The 24,781-nt window shown below is 40.2% G+C and overlaps 1 protein-coding gene across 3 annotated transcripts in view; it reads left to right on the plus strand.

Annotated features, from left to right (window-relative positions):
- Positions 1 to 22,686, plus strand: part of acads (acyl-CoA dehydrogenase short chain) — a 134,403-nt gene extending 111,717 nt beyond the window's left edge. For all 3 annotated transcript variants that reach the window (XM_073065424.1, XM_073065425.1, XM_073065423.1), the window contains 2 exons: positions 10,253 to 10,309; positions 21,664 to 22,686. In XM_073065424.1, the coding sequence (XP_072921525.1) occupies positions 10,253 to 10,309; positions 21,664 to 21,816 (210 nt within the window). In that variant the 3' untranslated portion in view covers positions 21,817 to 22,686. The remainder of the gene's footprint in view (positions 1 to 10,252; positions 10,310 to 21,663) is intronic.
- Positions 22,687 to 24,781: the final 2,095 nt, after the last annotated feature.

Consider the following 24,781-nt stretch of genomic DNA (forward strand, 5'->3'; position numbering starts at 1 on the left):
GTCAGCTGGAAGTACCTTGCTTTGGTAGGGAGAGGGATCCCACTACTCAAATAATGGGTATTGGCAGCTAAAACTCACCGTGGAGAATTAACAGGGCGGTAATCTAGTCTTTGAAGATTGGGTAGTTATAGTATAATCTCCTTTAGTGAGAGTACTCATGGCTATTTATATCCAATAGAACTTAAGGACATTATTTGAGTTTAGATCTTCATGGTCAGTAAACACAATACCTTCATGCCAGTGGCTCTGATGTCATGAAGTGCTTTGAAAGGACCTTCAAGTTACACATTAACTCCAGCCTCCTAGATAACCTGCACCTGCTGTAATTTGTCTACTGCTAAAACAGGTCTATGGCAGATGCCATCTCCCTGACCTTTCACTCATTCCTGAAGCATCTGGTCAGTAAAGACTCTTATGTCAGACTCTTATGCCCAGAGCTTTGCCTTCAGTACTATAATTCCAAGCAAACTCCTTTCCAAACTCCTAGACCTGGGGCCTAGCAGTTCCTTTCGCAACTGAATGTTTGACTTCCTGAACAATGGACCGCAATCAGTAAGGATTGGCAACACCACCTCCACCATGACTATTCTCAACACTGGTACCCCACAAGGCTGTGTCCTCAGCCCCTAACTGTACTCCTGTACACTCATAACTGCCTGACCAGACTCTGCTCTAGCTTCATCTGCAAGTTTGCAGATGACACCTCTGTAGTGGGCCAAATGTCACATAAGGATGAGTTAAAGTACAGGAAGGAGATATAACCTAGTGACAACATCCTTTCTCTCAATATCGGTAAAACAAAAGTCATTGACCTCAGAAAAGAGGGTCGGTGTTTTGGTTTAAATCAACAGTGCTGAGACTGAAAGGTTGGAAAGCTTCATGTTCCAAGGTGTGAACATGGCCAATAGCCTGACCTGGTCCAACCATGTGGATGTCAAAGCAAAGAAAGGCTAAGTGTGGGATGGAATAGAGCAGGCTACAAGTTGGATTTTAAACATACTGAGAATTTCTCAATAAGCCATGATGTGTGTGTGTTAGATGGGATGGTGGAAGTGTGGAATAGTGTTCAGTAACTTTCCTTATGGGTCTTTATACTGAAGGAATATATTTTTTGTATCAAAACACCAAGTTAAGCCTAAAGCAATTTTTAAAAATCTTCACAGTGGCACACGCTTGAAAAAGTATCTAAAACAGAAATAAAGAAGCGAAAGGGAGGGAGGAACAAAAGAATTATCAGTAGAGAAAATGCATCAAGTAAACTAATGGAACCAAGCGCTGACAGAGACGTTGGACCTAATGGCATGCATCTGACAATTTTAAAAAAGTATCTGCAAAGATAGTAGAAGCATTGTCTTTGGTCCTTTGGATTTCCAGAAAATTGAAAAATTGCAAATATACTGTTTTTAAGGAATGAGGTAGAGAGAAAAAAGAACAATAAACTAGAGGTCAACGTGTCTAATGTTTACCATTGAGAGGATGCTGGAGTTCATTATTACCAAATCAGTAAAGCACAATACTTTAAAAAATTAAGTAGAGTATAAAAGGGAAATTATGTTTAACAATTTTTAAAAGTTGTTCGAGAATCTAACCAGTAGGATAAATAAACGGGAATCAGTAAACATAATATAATTGGAATTCCATAAGGCCTTTCATAAGGTATTGCATAAAAGGTTACTTCGCAAGGTATGACGTATTGGTTTGGTGAGTAATACTCACTTAGTGACCACTTTATTAGGTACACCTGTAAACTCATTAATGCAAATATCTAATCAGTCAATCATGTGGCAACAACTCAATGTCTAAAAGCATACAGACCTGGTCAAGAGGTTCAGTTGTTTAGACCAAACATCAGAATAGGGAAGAAATGTGATCAAATTGACTTTGACCTTGGATTGGTGCCAGATGGGGTGGTTTGAGTATCTCATAAACTGCTGATCTCCTGGGATTTTCACACACAACAGTCTCTTAGAGCTTACAGAGCATGGTGTGAAAAGCAAAAAAGAAATCTGGTCAGTGGCAGTTCTTTGGGTGAAAATGCCTTGTTGACGAGAGAGGTCAAAGGAGAATGGGCAGAGTGGTGTAAGCTGACAGGAAGCTGGCAATAACTCAAATAGTTACGTGTTGCAGCAGTGGTGTGCAGAAGGGCATCTCTGAATGCACAATGTATCCAACCTTAAAATGGATGAGCTACAGCAGCAGAAGACTGCACTGAGTCCAGACTTGTACCTAATAAAGTGACTACTGAGTCTATTTTGCATTTTGGAGGATTTGCTAATTGGCATTTAGCAGAGTGTGTAAAGTATGGGCTATTTTCATAACAGCAGTGTGCATTTAGTGAGGTGACACATCAACCAATGCTGGGACCGCCACCTATTTACAATTTATATCATAAACACAAGAGATTCTGCAAGTGCTGAAAATCCAGAGCAACACACACTCTGGAACTCAGCAGGTCAGGGGCACCTATGGAAATGAATAAACTGTCGACGATCTAGGCCCAGACCCTTCTTCAGGACTGGAAAGTAAGGGGGGAAGATGTCAGAATAAAATGGTGGTAGAGGGGAAGGAGGACTAGCTCAAAGATAATAGTGAAGCCAGGTAGGTTGGAAAGGGCTGGAGAAGGAGTCTGATAGGAGGGGAGAGTGGACCATGTGAGCAAGGGAAGAAGGACTGGTATCCTGGGGAGCTGATCGGCAGGTGAGGAGAAGATGTAAGAGACCAGAGTGCAGAATAGAAAAAGAGGGAAGGGGAGAGAATTTTTTACTGACATGAGAAGTCGATGTTCATGCCATCAGGTTGGAGGCTACCCAGATGGAATATGCTGTGTTGCTTCTCCACCCTGAGAGTGGTTTCATTGTGGCAAAAGAACAGGACATGGACTGACATGTCAGAATGGAATTAAAATGGCTGGCCATCGGGTTATTCCACTCCTGGCAGATGAAGCGGTCCTCCATTTTACATCAGGTTTCTCCAACATAAAGAAGGCTGCATCGGGAGCACTGGATACGGTAGATGACCCTAACAGATTCACAGGTGAAGTGTTACCTCACCCAGAAGGACTGTTTTGGACCCTGAATGGAAGTAAGGGAGAAGGTAAATAGACAGCTGTAGCATTTGGTTGTTTGCAGGGGTATGTGCTCTAGGAGGGAGATTAGTAGGAAGGGGCAAATGGACAAGGGAATCACAGAGGGAGCATTCCCCACAGAAAGCAGAGAGCTGGGTGATGGAATTTAACCAACTGATCTATCTCACTCCTATACGCCTTATCTTTTCCATCTGAGATTTTAACAACAGCAATGTTGTCATTTATAAATTTTTAAATGGTGATTGAGCTGTTCTTAGCCACACAATCATTCGTGTAACGGCAGTAGAGCAGTAGGCTAAGCACACATCCTTGATGGGCGCCTGTGTTGATTATCAGCCAGGGTACTCAAATGGAATGTTGATCATTTTTGTAAGAACTTATAGAGCACAAAAGTAGGCAAGGATTCCTGTAACCGTACAGGAGTTAGACAAGAAAACACCCGGAAATCTGAATATGGTTTGGTCTCCATGTTTCAGAAGCAGATACTTCCCAGGGAGGGAATTGAACATTGGATTCACAGGATTGTTTCTTGAATTCAAGGATTTGCTTGATGAGAAAAGATTGAGGTAAATTGGGCCTATATTCTCTGAAGATTGAGGAGGAATCGAATTGAAACAATTAAGATTCATGGCATGCTCTGAACATGAATATGGTGCATGGTAGTGCAGCAGTTAGTGCGTTCGTTTTACAATTCCAGTGATCATTGATTGGGGTTTGTTTCCCGCCACTGTCTGTGAGGAGTTTGTATGTTCTCCCCATGACCGTGCAGGTTTCCTGTGGGTGCTCTAGTTTTCTCCCACGTTCCAAAGGTGAATGGCTAGGATTAGTAAGTTTTGGGCATGCAATGTTGATATTGGAAGCATAACGACATTTGTGGATTCCCCCAGCACAATCCTCACTGATCTGATTTGACGCAAGTGACACATTTCACTGTATGTTGCGCTGTTTTGACATACATGTGACAAATAGCGCTAATCTTTAATTTTAATCTTTAAGCTGATGGGGAATCTACAACTGGAGGACATAGTTTTACAACAGGTAGGTGGATTAAGTTATTCTTTGAGGATTTTGAACTCTCAGAATTCTGTACCTGGGAATATTCAAGTCTGAAATAGATTTTATTAGGCCATCAGTAAATAAGTAAATAAATAAATAAATAGATAAAATGAGTAAATAAATCAGTATATAATTGGCTATCAGGAAGGAGGCTGATCATCAGATCAGCGATGATTTTATTGAATGGGGGAACAAGACCTGAGGGGCTACATGGTCATATCCTGCTGCTCTTTCCTTTGCTCTAATAGAATGCATGCCTTCCTTATGTCCTTAAGTATTACATGGGATTAGAAGGGCAATGCTTTCTTACAACACCATGTCTCTTAGCAGCAGAGCAGCTGATTGTTATTTGGATTAAATATAATCAAGGAGATAACACATTCACAGTAAGTCGATTTCTTTTAAAGCTTCATTTCGGTTTCAAGGTCAAACTAAGGCTTATCTACCTAGAGTAATTTTAATTGGTAGAAACATCCAAATCTGTATCATTATTGCTTTGTGGTTTATATATAAACGTTTGTACAATCAAATTATGTACATACAATCAATCTATGTATATAAGCTATCTCATGTCTTTGTAGTTATTATGTTCTTTCTTCTATTGTGTTTTTTTGTGCTGCATCAGATTTGGAATAGCAATTATTTCATCCTCCTTTACTGTTGTGTACTGGAAAAGACATTAAGCAATCCTGGATCTTGAACCTTGAATCTATAGTGTGATTTGCAAGGTGTTAAGAGGCTGGTGAGCTCATTTTTATATTAGATCAGATAGAATGGAGGCATTAGAACTGAGGGAGGATTTCTATGAAACTTGTCATTTGGATTGATATTTTATTCTATCATCAGATGCATCTCGGCTTTTTCAGCAGTCAACCTAAGTGCACTTTAACTTTTCAAAAGTTTCATTGTCTATATTGGACCTTCTGGTCAAGATGGTGGCAGCATACAGCGCTCCCCCTGTTGACACATTCCAGGTAGCAAAAGAAAATAGCTTTTTTACTTCAGATTTTCACCTTAAATGTGTTTCTGGGACTGTTAGAGCTTGGAGATCATTTGATTGATGCAGCACTTTGCTGACTCAGAGAATGTTCCAGGAAGCGAGCGTGTACTCAGACGGCTTCAATGCAGAGAAACTTGGAGCCGGGCATGAGCTGATGTTTGACTCCATTTCACCATTTAAAGTGTGAGTTAATAGCTGATTAAAGCGTAGGGGAAGACTAAGACAATGAGGCAAATGCAGAAGGCGAGCGAGAGTTTCGGCAATGACTGCCTGCCTTTTGGTCACTGCTGGGAGGGTTCTGTGCGGCTCGCTGTAGGCCCCTCTGCCTCGTCTGGTGTCCCTCTCTCTTGATGAGTGTTGATGATATCGTAGGATGATATTGTGGTTCTGCGCTTGTTGATTAGACTATTGTGTTTATGGACTGCAGACTTCTTCAGGCTGATGGTTTTTATATTCTGTGTTTTTTTTATGGCCTCTCCCTTTTTCTTTTTGTTGTGCGAAGGGAGGGGATTCGGGGCTTGATATTCTGTTTTTTTGTGAGGGGGAAGGATTGTTTTTTGGGGGTCAACGTTCCTGTTCATTTTTGTGCAGGGGTGGGGGCGTTGATGATTGGGATGCCGTTCTCTTTTGTACAGAGAGGGCGTTGGTGGGATTGATACTGTATTTCTCTCTGAATGACTTTCATGTTTTTACTTTGTTTCATGGCTATCTGGAGAAATACAAATTTCAGAGTTGTATATGGATGCATGTTTCGGTATTAAATGAACCTTTGAATATAAAGTACCTCAGAATCCCATATGATTTATAGTTGTGAATTTATAAATTGTGGAGAGTCAGTATAATGTCAAATAGCAATAACCTTTCAATTCAATTTAGTGAACTGTTGTAATCTTGATGAGGGTTGGTTAATTATAGATAGGACGACATACATTTTATTGGTAATTGCTGTGTTTTGGGATAGTGCCAAAAATTCAGAACAAAATGTTGCATGTCAGTCCAACAGAAAAATGTCTTGGAAGTAAAAAATTGACAAAGTGGACTTTTTATGTAACCCTTTGTGGAAAGCAGGATTCCCTAATGTATGCCACAGCCATAAGAAGAAAGGAAATAGAAGCTGGAGTGGACTATACAGCTGTAGAATACATATATAGATAGATAGGCACTGTATTTATTCTAACGAAAATTACAGCGTCACAGTGGCATTGCAAGTACACAGATATACAAATATTAGAAGAGAAGTAAGAAGAAAAAAAATTAGTTACCTCAGATAGTCTAACAGGAGGAGTTCATCATTTCCCCGGCTATATGTTGACTCATTGTAGGGCCTAATGGCCGAGAGTAAGAATGATCTTATTTAGCGCTCTTTGGAGCAGCGCAGCTGTCTTAGTCTGTTACTAAAAGTGCTCCTCTGTTCAGCCAAGGTGCCATGCAGAGGGTGAGAAACATTGCCCAGAATTGCCAGGATTTTCTTTAGGATCCTTTGTTCTACCACAGCCTCCATTGTGTCCAGATTGATTCCTATAACAGAGCCAGCCTTTCTAATCTGTTTATTGAGCCTGTTGGCATCACCCGTGTTGATGCCATTGCCCCAGCACACCACTGCATAGAAGATCGTACTGGTGACAACAGACTGGTAGAACATGTGAAGGAGAGGCCTGCATACTCCAAAAGACCTCCGACTTCTCAGGAAGTAGAGGCAACTCCTGCCTTCTCCTTGGTGGTGTTCCACTCAAGTCTGTCATCCAGGTGCACCCCTAGGTACTTGTAGGTCCTCACCACATTACATGTCCTTACTATTAATAGTAACAGGGAACAATGCAGCCTTGGTCTTCCTAAAGTCCATCACTGTCTCCTTTGTCTCACTAATGTTGAGCTGCAGATGATTTGCCTTGCACCATTTGACAAAGTCCTCCACTAGGGCTCTGTGTTCACCCTCCCATCCTTCCTTTATACACCAAACTATTGCTAAGTCATTAGAGAATTCCTGCAGATGACATGACTCAGTGTTATATCTAAAGTCGGAGGTATACAGGGTAAACAGGAAGGGAGCCAATACAGTCCCCTGTGGGGCCCCAGTGCTCCTTTAACACACAGACCTGAAACTGTACAAACTGTGGTCTACCAGTCAGGTAGTCCATTATCCAGGGTACAATGGAAGTGCCAAGCTGCATTGTACAGAGCTTTTCCCGGAGCAATGAGGACTGTATGGTATTGAGGGCAATCTTTCCACCATTCTTAAAGCTCATGGCAGTTCTTTGTTTTAGCTTCAACCCTGCTCTCCTCCCCAAATGCTGCAATTGAATTTTATGAAGGTTTTTGAAACACGGGACCAATTTGTGTATAGTGTACCAAAAAGAGCAAGGAAGTAAATTGCCAGGGAATCAGAGTTTGACTGAAGGGTGAATGTGATATTAAAAGAAAGCCCCTCTCTTCTAGTATCTCTGTAGGATCTACTATGTAGACCTAGAAGGGAAGGATGATCTTGGATTCATTGTTTCATCCAAAGGATCAAAGTCCAAGGTCAAAGTAAATATATTAACCAAGCATGTATATGTCACCATTTACTACCCTGAGATTTATTTTCTTGTAGGTAGAACGAAGAAATACACTAGAATCAATGAAAAGCTACACACAAAGACTGACAAGATAACCAATGTGCAAAAGACAACCTGTGCAAATACAAACAAACAGACAAATAAATACTGAGAACATGAGTTGTAGACTCCTTGAAAGTGACTCCATAGTTTGTTCAGTGATCAGTTCAGAGTTGTGAGTGAAGTTATCCATGCTGGTTCAGGAGCCTGATGGTTAATGGGTAATAACTGTTCCTGAACCTGGTGGTGTGGGACCTAAGACTCCTGTACCTTCTTCCCAATGGTAGCAGTGAGAAATGGATGGTTCTTCTGGTAGCATAGCACTGTTATGCTAGCAATTAGCTTGGAATGGAGGAAGTATCTATCAGAAACAACAATAGAAAATATTGTCTGTGCAAATCTAGTCAAGCTGCTGACAGTTTTCCTGATATTTGTGTAATGCTTATTTGTAACATAGGGGAAAAAACATAAACGAAACCCTGAAAGCTAGATACAAATGTTTAAAGCAAAGTTTGATTAGCATTTTTACTCCTTTTTGAAAGATTTATAAACAGTAGCCAAGATTGAGATATTTTTCTAACCCAGTTCTTATATCAAGGACTTGACTTCCCATTCATGGCATTAAGACCTGTCTCATTCACTGGCATGGAGTTTCCCCTTTCATTTTCTATGCTTTAGTCCCTTCTCAGTGTCATTTTTTTTCTTTCCCAATCCACGTATGCATGTCCTTCCTCTACTACATTTCTTTTGTTCTTCCCCCACCCTCAATGCTTTTTCATTCATCTCTTTCTGTTAGCATCCATTTCTGCCCATCCTCTCTCCATCCCGAGTGCAACATTAATGGAAACTGGTTCTCTTCCTTCACTTTTTTGTGTTTATTGAATCTATATCATAGGCTTGAAGTTTGCATTAGAGAAAAAATGTAATAAAAGCTTCTAGTAATGGGAATTTTCCCAGAGGAAAAGGACTCATAGAATTAATTAAACAAACTCATTTTGAAATGGCAGGACCAGAGGTGGTCTGGTTTGTGCCAGAAGATAATAGCAAGTTAATAGGACCCATTGAATGTTGATACACAATACCGCAATCAACATCTGAAAGAGAAACACAGGTGCAAGTAATCAGAGATTGGAACTGAATAAAAATAGGAAAAATCTTTGAACATAGAAGATTCTTGTGGGGATTGAGAGAGGAACTGTAGAACTGGTGTTTTGATCCATTAGGTACATTTAAATCAGAGGTTGATAGGTTCTTTAATTAGTAAGGGCACCAAAGGTTACGGGGAAAAAACAGGAGAATGAGGCTGAGAGGGATAATAAATCAGCCATGATGGAATGGTGCAGCAGTCTCGATGGGCAGAATAGACTAATTCTGCTCCTATGTCTTATAGTCCAATGTTACCCATGGCTGGCATGTCTAGACTTAATAGTCATGATTTCAATATAAGGAATCAGCCATTCAAGACAGAGTTGAGAATACATTTCTCCATCCAGGGTGATGCAGAAGCTAAGTTGACAAATATATTCAAGACAGAGGTTCATAGAATTTTAAGGAATCAAGGGATTTGGGGTTCACACAGGATATTCAAGCTGGTATTCATCATAATATTAGCAAATGCTCGAGCAGGCACAAGAGGCCATGTAGTTCTTCTAGCTCTATTTTCCCTGTCAGGCTTTAAGAATTGATTGTGTAGGTTGTTGAATTACAATCAAAAACTGAACCTCAAGTTTGATTTCAACAATTTCATGGCTTGTTGCGGTTTACTGTATGCCATTGTAATGATGGTAATATGCAATATGCATTCTTGAAAAGCTGCACTCTACATCCCAGTCTATAATTTAAAATGTTGTAATCCATTAATTCTCTGGTAATTGCCAGCACCAGCTCCAGGGTATATTGTAGCCTGTGTCACTTTAATGAAACCTTGATACTTTGCAATCTTTTTATAAGCTTTCATATATATTTTTAATAGCTTGCTGAGTCTACAGAACACTCCAGCTTGCAATATATCAGCTATTATGGGCAAATTCATCTTCTGCTTATTTAATATTGCAGCACTGTAGCAACCAGCAACCCCGATATGCTGTAAAATACAAGAAACAATGGCCATGTACACTGTTTGCTACTTTTTTCCCAGCTGTGAGCTTACTAAGTATTTGAGACCATCCGTACAAACCCGTGGGATGAACAGTGGCTAGAAACTGAGAATGATGATCAAATGTTTTTGACGTGCAATTGGTTCATTGTTACCATGACTGAGGAATTCACCAAGAAGTAGAATTGAGGTTATTTCCTATGTGGTGGAACCTCAGTTTAGTGCAAAACCACTTCTCCTGGTTCCAGTTGAGTCCTGTAACGTGGTTTTTGAAATGGTTGCAGGGTAAATTTTATATTGATATTACCCAACATAATCTGTAGCTTGCAGTAAAATCGAGACATAACATCTTAATTATGCATAGAATAAAATGCTGTTGGCTCAATATAACTGAAATTTTATGTTTTTACCCTAATTTACAGGAAGCTGCAATGGCCAAACTGGCAGCATCTGAGTCTGCAACATCTATTGCTCATAAAGTAAGTGCTGAGATTTTCATCACTGAATTTTGATTAAGATGCGTTATGTGTGTTTATGCATAGATAAGGAGTGGCTGCTAATTCCCACCAGAGTTTCCCGACACAACGAGTTCTTCATTAGATAACCCTTTACACTGAGTACAGACTTTGAAGTGCTGATACAATACTCATCTAGTAATTGTAAAAGTGAAAAATAAACTATTGATTCAATATGGATTGTAACTCTCTGTCTCTGAACATCTGATCAAGATTGTTTGATGTCATTTCAGGGTACACAAGTGTAAAGGAGAACTAAATTATTGTTACTCCAGATCTGATGCAGCACAAAAAAACACAATAAAATAAAGAATGCTATAATAATAAAAACATAATAAATATAAATACATATGATAGCTTATATACATAGAATGATTGCATGTCCATAAATTGACACTGGGCAAAGTAGTGTCTGTACTTAAGGTGACTGACAGGAAATGATAAAGTAATGGTGGTTGGGGGTGTGGAGAGGTGCGTTAGTGGGTGAAGGTGTTGTTCAGTCTTACTGCTTGGGGAAAGTAACTGTTTTTGAGCCTGGTGGTCCTGGCGTGGATGGTATGTAGCCTCCTCCCTTATGGGAGTGGAACAAGCAATCCATGAGCAAGGATGATCAACAGAACAATATTAATGATGACTGCCATCTGTCCACTCTTAGACTTGGAGAATATTTTATAGACCAGTGAACTTATATGAAAGTCCTATGAATACCCTTTAAATTTTTAGCATAATATTGTTGTTTTTCTAGACTATTGTGTTAAGATTCAATTACTCAATCATTGAAGGTCAGGAAAATGGCAAGCCATTAGAAATGCTAGATTAGCTCCTTAATGTTCTGAGACTGTGCCATGACATCTGTACGTCTTCATCCCTGATTCATTCCCACATAATTTCAAATATTCTCGGCATTTGCATCATGTGTGGGTTGTCATTTCGAAGCAGATGTACTGTGATACCTGGAGCAGATCTCTGAGTATAATTTAAAAAGGGAAATGGTATTAAATGTTTCAAAAAAGATAACATTAGAGGGAATAAGAGACTTTACAGTAAGTGGAGAAACACAATGTTAAGGTAGGGTTCTGAACTGAAGTTGTTTCAGGTGTTAGCGTTGCACCATTTTATGTATTTTGTTACATGATTTTACTTTCACATGGAGCCATTTTCAACATTTTAGTAAATTTATGTAATAAATATTGCCAAGATCTGCCTTTGCCATTGGGTTTTTACAGCTTATAAGAAAAGGATGAAGCAATAGCAAGTAGAGAATTTCATATTTTCAAAAGTTCAAAGGTCAAATTTAATGTCAGGAAAATGTATACAATATACATTCTGAAATGCTTTCTTCATCACAAACATCCATGAAAAACAGAGAAGTGCCCCAAGGGATGAACGACAGTTAAACGTGAAAACCCCAAAGTCCCTCCCAGCTGCCCCTCCTGCGCATAAGCGGCAGCGAGCGACAATCCCCTCTCCCCCCACCAGCAAAAATAAACGCGCATTGATACAATCACCGAGCCCAAGCGTGTGCTAAGCAATAGCAAAGATACAGACCAAAGTTATCCCAAAGGCTTTGCATTTCATCCAAAATTCGACAACCCACGGGTTCTCACTCTCCCTGGCAAGGGAGAGGGAGGTATCCCCCATTTTCACAGTGAGCAGGAGACATAACAACTTGCTGTTCTACAATGTTAGAAGTCTGTATCGTTGCTTTTATCGAGCTCTGTGTCCGAAGATCACAAACACCTCGGGTCTGTGGACCCACAGTGAAAGATTTTCCAGCCTCCCCAATGACACACGAGTCTCCTGCTGTGAGATTTTTTGAGATTTGAACATGGGCATTCTCTGCAAATGACTAAATGTCATTCTGCAATTAATTAGAAAGTATAGATGAATTGTTTAGCTAGGTTGAGAAAAGATGGTAGAAGGGTTGGTGTCGCAGTTTTAATTTGTAGAGCAGTAACTTAATATGTTAGCCTGTAAGATGAATTAGCGAGTGCAGTTGGCCCTCCTTATCCGCGAATTCAACCAACCGCGAATCGCGAAAACCCGGAAGTGCTCTTCCAGCACTTGTTGTTCGAGCATATACAGACTTTTTTTCTTGTCATTATTCCATAAACAATGCAGTATAACAACTATTTTACATAGTATTTACATTGTATTAGGTATTATAAGTAATCTAGAGATGATTTAAAGTATATGGGAGGATGTGCGTGGGTTATCGTGGATCGGGATCGAAAAAAATCAGAAGTTCTCTTACTAAGTAAGTCAGAACAGGTACATCTGGTATTATTTAGCGTCAGTTAGTCAAACGTTTGTCAGTATATAGTATATATTTTACCTTTCTATGCATATAGAACACTTAAGAATGTATGTTTCAGCGTCGAGCTCGGGAACGGAAGTTCCCAAGTTCGATCCAGTGACAGACCGCTTTCAAGTGCGCTGTTCACTGTGCCAGGTTGATGTGGAGGATCAACAACCCAAAACCCAATAATTAAACCACTGTGTTGCTCAGTAATAATTGTAGCTTTCATCGGGGCAGAGCCTTTCTCACTTTATCCTTTAAAATTGTTCTGATTGTTGACCAACTGTTGACTAACGCTTTTCCAATGACTGATGGTGTTTCACCTCTTTCTGATCACTTTATTATTTCCACTTTATTTTCAATCGTGATCGTGATTATTTTCGTGAACAGAAACACTGCGGATTCAGAGCTCTGGCGCCGGGTCCTAATGTCCACTGCATTGAGACAAGTTAAATAAGGTCTGGGGTTCCGCTGGGTCCTAAGGTCCACCACATTGAGACAGGTTGAATAAGGGACTTGAGCATCCGCGAATTTTGGTATCCGTGAGGGGTCCCGGAACCAATCCCTCGCGGATAAGGAGGGCTGACTGTATATTGGATGCAATTAGGAAACCCATTAAAAGGTGGCCTTCTGGTAGTTGAACATGGAAAGGTAATTATTAGATCACAATGTTGTACTGTGGTATTTTAAAATTTACTTGCATGCTCCAAGGTTAAATTGCGATGTTTTAGGTTCTTAGAGCTGAGGACATTGATGCGGGGAAGAGAATATTGAAGAACACCCATCATTCTGTGCACAGTGCACACTCAGAAGGAATGAAACACTCTGAGAAATTGTCCAGCAATGTGACCTGGGCATCTGAAGGCTCCAGAGGGCACGGGTGAAGAATGTGATTTATTCATGTCAAAAACTTGATAATCACCATACTGGCCCACTGATCGTTAAAAGCTACAGAGGCTCTGTACCTGCCCAAAGGAATGTGCTTTAAGATGGAAGGGCTGCTACTATACTGTTGTTTAGAAAGGGTGGTGATTGTTTTATTGTTGTCATGTGTACCAAAGTACAGTGAAAAGCTTTTGTGTGCATGCCATCCTGACAGATCGTTCCATACATAAGTACATCAAAAGAGGGCTAAAAATAAAGAATATAGTGTTACTGTTACAGAAAAAGTGTGGTGTAGATAGACAATAGGATCCAAGAGCCATGACAAAGTACACTGAGAGTTCATCTTTATTGTTTAAGAGGTCATTTCGAGAATCTTATAACAGTGTGATAGAAGCTGTCCTTGAGTCTGCTGGTAGGTGTTGATTCAATCCATGGAGGGGGTCTAGTTTTTGTGATGGACGTTGATACGATGAAAGAGATGAATAAAGTAATTATCCATTCTCTCCAGATAGAATGACACTGGAATTGCACCAAGGGACAGCTGTAAGGGAGTGCCCACATTGGCATCAGACCAGTACTCAGTGAATGCTGATCAGGCTAACACCAAGGGAGGTCCAGGCTGTTAATTGGTTAACTGGAGTCTTTCCTTCATCAGCACCATGGAGATTTGGCATGGAGGCAGATGTGGGAGCTTTTACTATATTTGGCTGCATACTTCTGCTGTAACCTGCAAGGATCCAGAACAAGAAGATGGGATTAGCCTGGATAGCTCTTTCACCTCAACTACATCCATTCATATCTTTCTGGTGAGAATAGTTGCCTGCCCACAGTAGCAGTTCCAGCAAGATGTGAAGAATTTAATCTGCGTCTATTCTAAGTGATTGCACTTCATAATTGCACAGTGTCCCTTGTAGTACAACTGACATCATATAAAATGAGTATGCATCATGTCTACTTCACAGTTCAAAGTAGACATCAAAACGTGGAAATAAGGAAAAATAAGTGCAGTTGAACTTAGATTGCAGAATTTGACTTAATGACTTTCCATTTCTCAACAAAATTCTGTATCCCTTTGCTGTCCCTTTGATATTTATACCAAAGCCAGCAGCCAACATTGTTGAATTAGATATAATGTGGAATTAAAATATGAGTTTTGGCTAATAAATATCAGTTTGCTTGTTCGTTTTTTGAAGCATAAATACGTAGGTCGTCTGTCATCAAACAATGTAAGGAATTTACTATTGACTCTAAGTTATTGAAATTATCAGCTGCTCTGCAACAGGATGAGAGAAATACAGGAAAATACATATCGCTCAAACTGATAAAAATCTTGAATTCTGATTTGTGTGGAGATGACCAGAGGAATGTATATTGAATGAGAAATTCAGATTAATAAAATCTGTAAGATACAAAGGAAAGCTTTAGAAATGCTTAACAATTGAAATGAAGTTCAATTACTGAAAGAGTTGATATATTACTCATGAATGATGATATCTCTATCTGCATGCAGGTCTTCAGAATGAATGTATCCCCAATTTCTCATACTTTGACTCTCAGTATTATACTTTGAAAACTAATGCTGGTCAGTTCATTGTAGAGAAGTTCACCGTAAAAGACATTCACTTGGATCCAGTACTGGAGCAGTAACATAGATGGGCTGAGATGTAAATAAATGATAAACACAAGAGGTTCTGTAGATGCTGGAAATCAAGGACAAAACACACAGAGTGCTGGGGGCACTCAGCAGGTTAGGCAGCATCGACAGAGAAGAATAAACAGTTGATGTTTTGGGTCGAGGCCCTTCATCAGGACTGGAATAGAAGGGCCAAGAAGCCGGAATAAAAAGGTGGGTGGCGGAGAAGGAGTACAAGCTGGTAATAGGTAAAACCAGGTGAGGGGTAAAGTGTGTGGGTGGGGGAGGGAGATGAAGTGAGAAACTGGGTGAAAGAGCTGGCTGAAGAGGAAGGATTCTGGTAGCAGAGGACGGTAAAGCAAATGTAAATAAATACATGGCAGTATAAATGGGAAAGGTAAAAGCAAAATACTTTTACTATAACAATTGAAATGAAGTTCAAAAACCAAAAGAGTTGATTTATTACTCATGAAGGATGAGGTCTCTGTCTGCATACAGATCTTTAGAATGAATCTGGGAAACAGACCCCTCAGTTAATGGTAGGGGTCCATGGTATAAAAAAGACTGGGGACTCCTGCTTTAAAGGGAGAACACTCTAAAGACTCAGGAGGAGGTGGCCCTTCTGAATTGATAATGGAATACATTTGCAAAGAACTACTTTCTCAATTAAGACATTATGCATTGTAAAACTGATCATCTGTAGATAAATGATTTATAAATCTGCCATCATTTTTCATCTTTTGGGAAGAGTGACCAGAAGAATTGAAATCTTAATGGATTAAGTTTTAAAATGATTTTCAAGTGACTATGTGGAAGGAAGAAAGGGATATAATAACAGAGGAGCTCAAGAAAATAGGAGCAGGAGTGTCACAACCACGGATTTGGCAGCACATCAGATTCGGCAGGTGCACTCGTGAATATGCACGTGTCAGCTTATTATTATTTCATTGTGATAGTACTTAACTCCATTTGTTCCATCATAGAAACTTGGATAGAGCTACTCTTCGTTATCTGCATTCCCTTGCCCAAGAAATTGGAGTGTTGATTCAACTGACTCTGAGTTCTGGCGATTTTATTCCTAGTTGTTTTTTTCAGCCTCGGTGTAGGCTTCGTTTTCCATTTGAGTGTTTTTTTAGACAATGGCCCTGTTTGTCCTAGCGTTTATTATTCTTCTTTTTCCCTTTAACATCGTTCACATTAAAGTCTGTGAAATAGCGACCTGCTTCAGTGTCTCTCACTCCACACTTGGGCCATATCTGAACCGGGTGACAAGGACTAAACCATTAGGCCCTTTAAACTGCCCTGCCATTTAATACGATCATAGGTGATCTCAAGGCAAGTTATGTGAAGTTTCCTGTCATTTAAATAATCCATGTGTACTGTCAAATGGGATGTTTCTCCGGACCAGGGTGTAAAGCACTGTAGTATACATAATACATAATAACTTATGAAAGTAAGGATGAAATCTACAGAGGGATTACACATAAATAAACAAACTGAAGTACATAAATTTAATGCAGCAGGAATTTCAGAAACCTAATGGCCTGAGTGAAGAAACTGTTTGCTATCCTGACCGTTCTTGTCTTTATGCATCAGAGTCTCCTGCCTGATGGTAGAAAATCAAAGAGGATGCTGGATGGATGGGTGGGATCCTTAATAACACTAAAGGCCCTGCATATGCAGTGTTCCTGATAAATGACCCCGATGGATGGTAGGGGGGCCCCTATGCTCCTCTCCACAGTTCTCATAGGGCCTTCCAGTCTGGTGATACTCCTCCATTCAAGCTCATCTGACTATACGCATATACAGCCAAAACAACGTTCCTCCAGACCAGGGTGCACTCACAATACATACGTCACACACAGCACATAAAACAAAATATTACCACAAATAAGTTAATAAAACATTACCAAATAATTAATTATAATGAATAAATAATAAAATAATAATTAAGTTAATAAAATAAGTTAACAAAATGCATGTGAAGTTTGTAGCACAAGTAAACAGTGAACAACCTGTCCTAGTGATGAGACATGAGTGCTGGCAGGTCTTCAATCTATCAAATATTTATCTACCCCCTACTTTAAATGCTTATACTAACTCAGCTTCCACCATCAATGGGCAGAGAATTCCCGAAATTTATCACTGTCTGTGAGAAGAAATTTCTATCTCGGTTTTAAATGACTGGTCCCTTGTAGCAATGTTCCCTTTTCTCAGACTTTCCCACTGGTGAATACATCCAAACATTACCCTGTACGTCTCCAAAGAAATGCCAGGACATTAACTGACCACTGTAAACTACCCCTTAGCATAGGTGGATGTGAACAAGACCAATGAAATGATTGTGGACCTTAGGAAGATGCAGGCTGACCACTCCCCACTGCACATTCACGGCTCCTCCGTGGAGAGAGTTAGGAGCTCCAAGATTCTGGGAGTACCCATAATGGACAATCTAGACTGGTCCCTCAAATCCACCTCTTTAGTCAAGAAAGCACAATCTACTTCTTGAGGATTTCCCCCCTTCTTCCATTCTAACTAATTTTTACAGGAGCACCATTGAGAGTGTCCTGACCAGGTGCAACACCGTCTGGATTGGGAATTGCAAGGCATCTGACCGCAAAGAGTCGTGAGGACTGCTGAGAGGATCATTGGGGTCTCTCTTCCACCCATCAGATATTTTTATCAAGGGTGTTGCATATGCAGGACTCTTAGCATTGTCAGTGATCCCCGCCATCCGTCCAACAACCTCTTTGAGCCCATTCTGTCAGAAAGGAGGTACCCTAATGTTGGGACAGGAACCTCTTCCCCCAGGCTGTAAGACTTCTGAATTCCCTGCCACCACCCAGGACTCCTCACGTATGAAGAGCCAGTAGAGTTATTCTGTTTATTTTTTTAACTTGTGTCATAAATGCACCTTATTATTTGTTAATTTGTTTGTGGTAGTATTACTTTTATGTCTTGAGTGTGGTTACATGTGCTGTGTTGTGTATGTACTACCCAAGTGCAGAGCGAGAGACACTGAAGTAGGTCAATAGTTCACAGACTTCAATGCGAGCAGTGTTTTAAAGGGAAATAAAACAATAAACGATAGGCCAAACAGGGCTGTTAACTAAAACTTTCAAATAGAAAGCTAAATGCCAACAAAAGAATATCTAAGTATAAAATGAATATTGCTAGACTCCAGCGTCTGTTGACTGAATGGTCCATTTTCTCAGGTAAGGCTGAATACAAGTAGGCAGCGTAATGTTGCGGTGCTTTGCTCAAGTCTCAATAAGCACTGCAACGAAAAGAATGGAGTTAATTACTGCCATAATGAAATAGTAATTGGCACATGCATATTCACGATGCAATTGCCAGATCTGCTGCGCAGTCCGCCTATGGGGGTGCATAGACCCTGCAGCAGAGTCAATAGACAATAGACAATAGGTGCAGAAGTAGACCATTCAGCCCTTCGAGCCTGCACTGCCATTCTGAGATCATGGCTGATCATCTACTATCAATACCCAGTTCCTGCCTTGTCCCCATATCCCTTGATTCCCCTATTCATAAGATACCTGTCTAGCTCCTTCTTGAAAGCATCCAGAGAATTGGCCTCCACTACCTTCTGAGGCAGTGCATTCCAGACCCCCACAATTCTCTGGGAGAAGAAGTTTTTCCTTAACTCTGTCCTAAATGGCCTACCCCTTATTCTCAAACCATGCCCTCTGGTACTGGACTCTCCCAGCATCTGGAACATATTTCCTGCCTCTATCTTGTCCAATCCCTTAATAATCTTATATGTTTCAATCAGATCCCCTCTCAATCTCCTTAATTCCAGCGTGTACAAGCCCAGTCTCTCTAACCTCTCTGCGTAAGACAGTCTGGACATCCCAGGAATTAACCTCGTGAATCTATGCTGCACTTCCTCTACAGCCAGGATGTCCTTCCTTAACCCTGGAGACCAAAACTGTACACAATACTCCAGGTGTGGTCTCACCAGGGTTCTGTACAAATGCAAGAGGATTTCCTTGCTCTTGTACTCAATTCCCTTTGTAATAAAGGCCAACATTCCATTAGCCTTCTTCACTGCCTGCTGCACTTGCTCATTCACCTTCAGTGACTGATGAACAAGGACTCCGAGATCTCTTTGTATTTCTCCCTTACCCAACTCTACACCATTCAGATAATAATCTGCCTTCCTGTTCTTACTCCCAAAGTGGATAACCTCACACTTATTCACATTAAACGTCATCTGCCAAGTATCTGCCCACTCACCCAGCCTATCCAAGTCACCCTGAATTCTCCTAACATCCTCATCACATGTCACACTGCCACCCAGCTTAGTATCATCAGCAAATTTGCTGATGTTATTTTCTATGCCTTCATCCAAATCGTTAACGTAAATGGTAAACAGCTGTGGTCCCAATACCGAGTCCTGTGGCACCCACTAGTCACCACCTGCCATTCCGAGAAACACCCATTCACCGCTACCCTTTGCTTTCTATCTGCCAACCAGTTTTCTATCCATGTCAATGCCTTCCCCCCGATGCCCTGAGCTTTGATTTTACCCACCAATCTTCTATGTGGGACCTTATCAAATGCCTTCTGAAAATCGAGGTACACTACATCCACTGGATCTCCCCCCTCTAACTTCCTGGTTACATCCTCAAAAATCCTCTGTGATTGTGACAGCACATCTCTTTAACTGATGAAGATCTCTTTGAAATTCACTGTAACCTGTTTCACTATCAACCAGACCTCCTAATTTAGTATCAGCAAACTCTCTATTCATGTATGCATGTTAATATCCAAATCATTTACAAAAATAATGAGTACCAACATTGACCCACTAGTCAGAGAATCTAGTCTCCAGTCAGAGAATTGGCCTTAATTCATCTCCATCTGCTTCCTGTCATAGAATCCGTTCTGAATCTTGCTAGCTCCCCAAGATCCCAAGTGATCTAACCTTCCAGATAAGCCTGCCATGTGGGACCTTATCAAAGGCCTTACTAAATTCCCTATCGACAGCATCCATTGACCTACCTTCATCAAAATACTTCAAAATACGGATGTGACCTCCCTCTCACAAAAACCATGCTGGCTATTTCTGGTCAGGCCTTGGTATCCAAGTGATAGTTGATCTTATCCCTCCAATAACTTCCCTGCAACCGAAGTCTGGATCACTGGCCTGTAGTTTCCTTGCCTGTCCTTGCCACTCTTCCTGAACAATGGAACAACATTAGCTACCCTTCAGTCTTCCAGAACCTTGCTAGTGGCTAATTACAAAATCCCTACAACAGCCTCTGGCTTAATTCATCTCATTTGGCCTGCAATGCTGTCATAGTTTATTTCGATATTCACTAGAAATACACTAAGTAGACTTCCTCCAGAAAGTGAATTTTGAAGCTGGATTATGTTTAGTATTGTTATGACATGAATGCGTAATTTGCTGTCAGCAGAGAACCATCTTGGCCCCAACTCAAAAGTAGATTGGGTCTGAGCATTTATCTATTTTTCCTTTTCAGTGTAATGTTGAGAGTGAGCTGTGGGATGAGCTATGATTTATACATGCTGCTTTTGCCATACTTCAAAATAGTATGTGAAGTGCTTTTGGAAACATTTAGAAATGCGATGAGGCTTTAATAGAGTATAAAAACATGCACACTGAACCGAAGAACCTATTTTGGAACTGTGAACACTGTATTAACGAGTGTGGGTCATTACAAATTTGGCAGTGCATTTGCTGTTCAAACATAAATTGGCTGCTATCAACTGGATTGACAAACACAATGAATGATTATTAAATATGGCAATGACGAGGCATGTTTGCATCTATGTATGGATATAAATTGGAATATGCTGACTTTGTTATTTCAACAGTACTTTTTGATTTATATAGTGGCCTGGAATATATTTAAAGCTATGAAATATATTGATGGGTTTAAATTCCATCCTGGGAAATAAGAAGAACCCAGTGCCTTCTGGTTTGTTTCAGTGCACTTGAGTTTACAGGAAAAGAAGTTTCTAACCTTCCGTCACATTTTGCTCTGAAAATCAGTTGTTTTGTCGTTCCACTTTCAGTTAGCTGTGGTTAGTACATTTCAACTACTGACTTGGGTGTCTACCAAAGACTAAGTTCTGAATTCCTCAGCGTCTTACTCTTGTGTTCTTGCTTCAGAACTCAGTTTCTTAAATCATGTGTTACTCACTTACTACAAGTTCCTACTCTGATGGGGCTGTTGAAGTATTGGAATTGTTGTTCCTATACCTTGGCTGGCAACATCTGTGAAGGCTACAGAAATTGAACTTGAGTTATTGATGAATTAGAGTTGTAGTGCTTTTAGCACATATAGTATCTAAAAGCAAAGTCTTGGTGTATCTTTTCTTATGAGTACAGTGTTTTAAAAATAAATGTTCTCAGTTCTCATAACAAACCCACAAAATGCATGATGAATTTTTTTTTACTAGGCCTGTGTTGTTGGTTGTTTACTTAACCTTTTTTCTGTCTCCTTATTTGTTTAGGCCATGCAAATTCTTGGAGGTATGGGCTATGTTACAGACATGGCAGCAGAGAGGCACTACCGTGATGCCCGCATAACTGAAATCTATGAAGGAACCAGTGAAATCCAGCGCCTGGTCATAGCCAACCAGTTATTAAAATCATACAAAGGTTAAGGGTGTCCTTGTGAACAATCTGCTGACAAAATTGAAATTGCTAAATTTAACAGCACTGATAAACAGAAACTGAGATCTAATTCATCGTTGATGCTCTGATAAAATGTTAATATCTCAAGAATGGAGAAGTTTTTGTTTGCAAATCAGGAATATATTTGTTAGGATACAAAGCAGGCTAATCTAAGATATCAGAACAGTGCAAGCGAGCTCCACAGCCAGGGATCCCATTTCAAATGAAAAGGAAACGTGAACGGCTTTTCAGTAGAAAATTTCAGTGGTTTTAAACCCAATTTAACCTACCCTAATTACTTTTCTTCCCTGCAAAGTTACCTGGTGTATCTAGGAAGTTTACATTATTTGTTGCCATCCTGTCATTTTGAGATGCCAGGTGGGCTTCGTAGCTCACTCTACAACAGTGTAAAGTTGTACTAAACAGTGTACTAAACCAGAAGGAATCAGTAAGGGAGATGGTTTCTAATGTGATCTAAAATTATATGCAAGATTAAAAGGTATGCTCACAGAAGTTCACTAAATCTTTTGAGGTAGTCTTCTGTATAATCTAGATATTATTATGATATTCTGTTAAATGTTTACTTCCTGCATTGCAAATACACATCATTTTATATTTCATAGAATGTTATTGCTGTTTCACTCAAGTAGAAAGGAGCTGGTAAACATAGATTTTTCCTTGACAACTTTTTAATTTGGTGTTCTTGTTTTACAATTGAAATCCTCACTAAAATGTCATTGAGTTCCCTGGTTACAGTAAGCACATTATTGTAATTTCTTACCAGAATTTACTTCTGGATCAGCAACTTAAAAAGAAGCTTAAGCTGTCGTAGAGCGGATTAATAAAATCTATATATTTAACAGGTATGCAGATCATTTACTTTATGTACTTATAAGTTTAAGCAACATTTTTTATTGCAAGTGCTTTGAGGTTAGTGGAAAGTGATCTCATTAGTAACCCTACCTATGGGGCTTGATCGATGTTAGTACATAGCTCTGATACCAATAATGATGAACTAAACAGGTTGAACTAAACCTGGAGAGATTTGCACCAGGAGCCTGAACCTAGATATAATTTAATATGGAATTGATGCAGTCACTTGACATGAACTGTCTAAGCTGCCTAAAGATAAGTCAAATGACAATTCTTATCCACATGTTCATTGCTGACTGAGGTACAAGAAGGTAGTCTTTCCACTCCTCTCAGTAACAGAATTAATACAGTTGGAAAATGACCTGGCATCTGTGATGTTTGATGGTAATTTCAATGTGAGGATGCTGGGGGAGCTGGAGATTGTCCGTGAGGGTTTGGGAAATTTAGAAGTTAGAGCAGGACGTACCATTTTACTTCAAGGAATTTGGTCACCTTATTATCATTTAACCTGGGCATCAATAGCAGAGATTTGCATGGTGAAACTTTGAACTCCATGCTACCACTGATCCTTCCAGGGCAAAGAACAGATGTTGAGGGTAACCAGATGTTCCAGAGAAGCCTTCACAACTTAGATTGGCACAGTTCCTGGTACCTCTTTAATCAGGTCCATGTGGTGCCTTGATGCTCACAGCTCATTACTACAAGGATGAGTACCACCAAATGTGTATTTCATGATGCTCTAAAATCCAGTCCATTTTCATCACTGACCATGATGTTATCAACAAATACTGCTCCATATACAGTTATAGGGAATTGTGTTGCACCTTTGTCAGTTTGGATGCTGAAAGTTGGAGGTGCACCATTTGGCTTGTAGCAACAGTTGACTAGTCAAAAAATAATATTTCAAGATCTAACCATCAGATTTCTGGATTAGTTAATGTTATAGTATAATTTTTACATCTTATTGAGCCATATTTATCAGGGTTATGGAAATTCTGTGTAATGAACAAATAAGGCATCACAGACTTGATAAACTGCTTATATGGTGTCATGTATTTGGTAAGTCACAGTGAAATTTCTGCCCTAAGCTTGCATTTTTCATTGCCAACAGACGTGTCATTTAACTGGTGAACAAACCATCATTTTTGTGGTGTGTTTACTCTGCTATTTGAAAAATGAGAAGATCTCCATTTTTTTTAAAACGAGGAAAACAAGCCTGCAAATTGAAGTAGCCCTGGAAAGCCGCAACCCTCTGACTATGGAAGTGAGGTGGGCAAAGACAGCACCTTAACAAAATCAGCATTCCCCTGGGTTCAGAGAAGCTGTCCTCTAATGATGTGGTTTGACAAGAAGCATGGTTGGTTATTTGTAAGGTCTTTCGTCATGAGTACTGATGTGCATAGTCCATGTCTCTTTGGTCTCCTCAGAAAGCAGACGCACTGGCAAGCTTTCTTGACAGGGAGGATGCCTTCTGCAACCGTAAAAGATTGTGCAAGGTACGTGCTCCCAGGACCTTGAAACTGCTCATAGTCTCCACTACTGTGCCGCCGACGTGAAGAGGGGTGGGAGTGGCGTGAGGTTTCCTGAAGTTGATAACCATCTCCGTTGTCTTGTTGACATTATTTGCCTGGCAGCGGGCCTTGAGGTCTTCCACCTCCTCTCTGTAGGCCTTCTCATCACTGTTGTTGATGAGCCCCACCATTTGAAGCTGCTTGACGTCCAGAAGCTTGAAGCTACTCATTCTTTCTACATCTGAGCCCCCAGTGAGGCCTGGTATGTGCTCTCCAAACTTGCCCTTCCTGAAATCCACAATCATCACTTTGGGTTGATTAGGGTTGAAATCCACAACCCTAATGCTGATATTGAGTACGAGGCTGTTGTTGCAACACCATCCAACCATCCACTCTATCTCATTCCTGTACGCAACCTTGTCACCATCTGAGATTCTGCCAACAACAGTGGTGTCATCATCAAATTCCCTCTCCTTCAGTATAGGATTTAACATGATTTCCAAGTGAACTGTAACTGACTCCAAGAGGGAGAAGGCAGTACGGAAGAAAGAAACTTGCACCTCTCGTCTGT

Source organism: Hemitrygon akajei, chromosome 14, assembly GCF_048418815.1.
Source record: "Hemitrygon akajei chromosome 14, sHemAka1.3, whole genome shotgun sequence".
NCBI lineage: Eukaryota > Metazoa > Chordata > Chondrichthyes > Myliobatiformes > Dasyatidae > Hemitrygon > Hemitrygon akajei.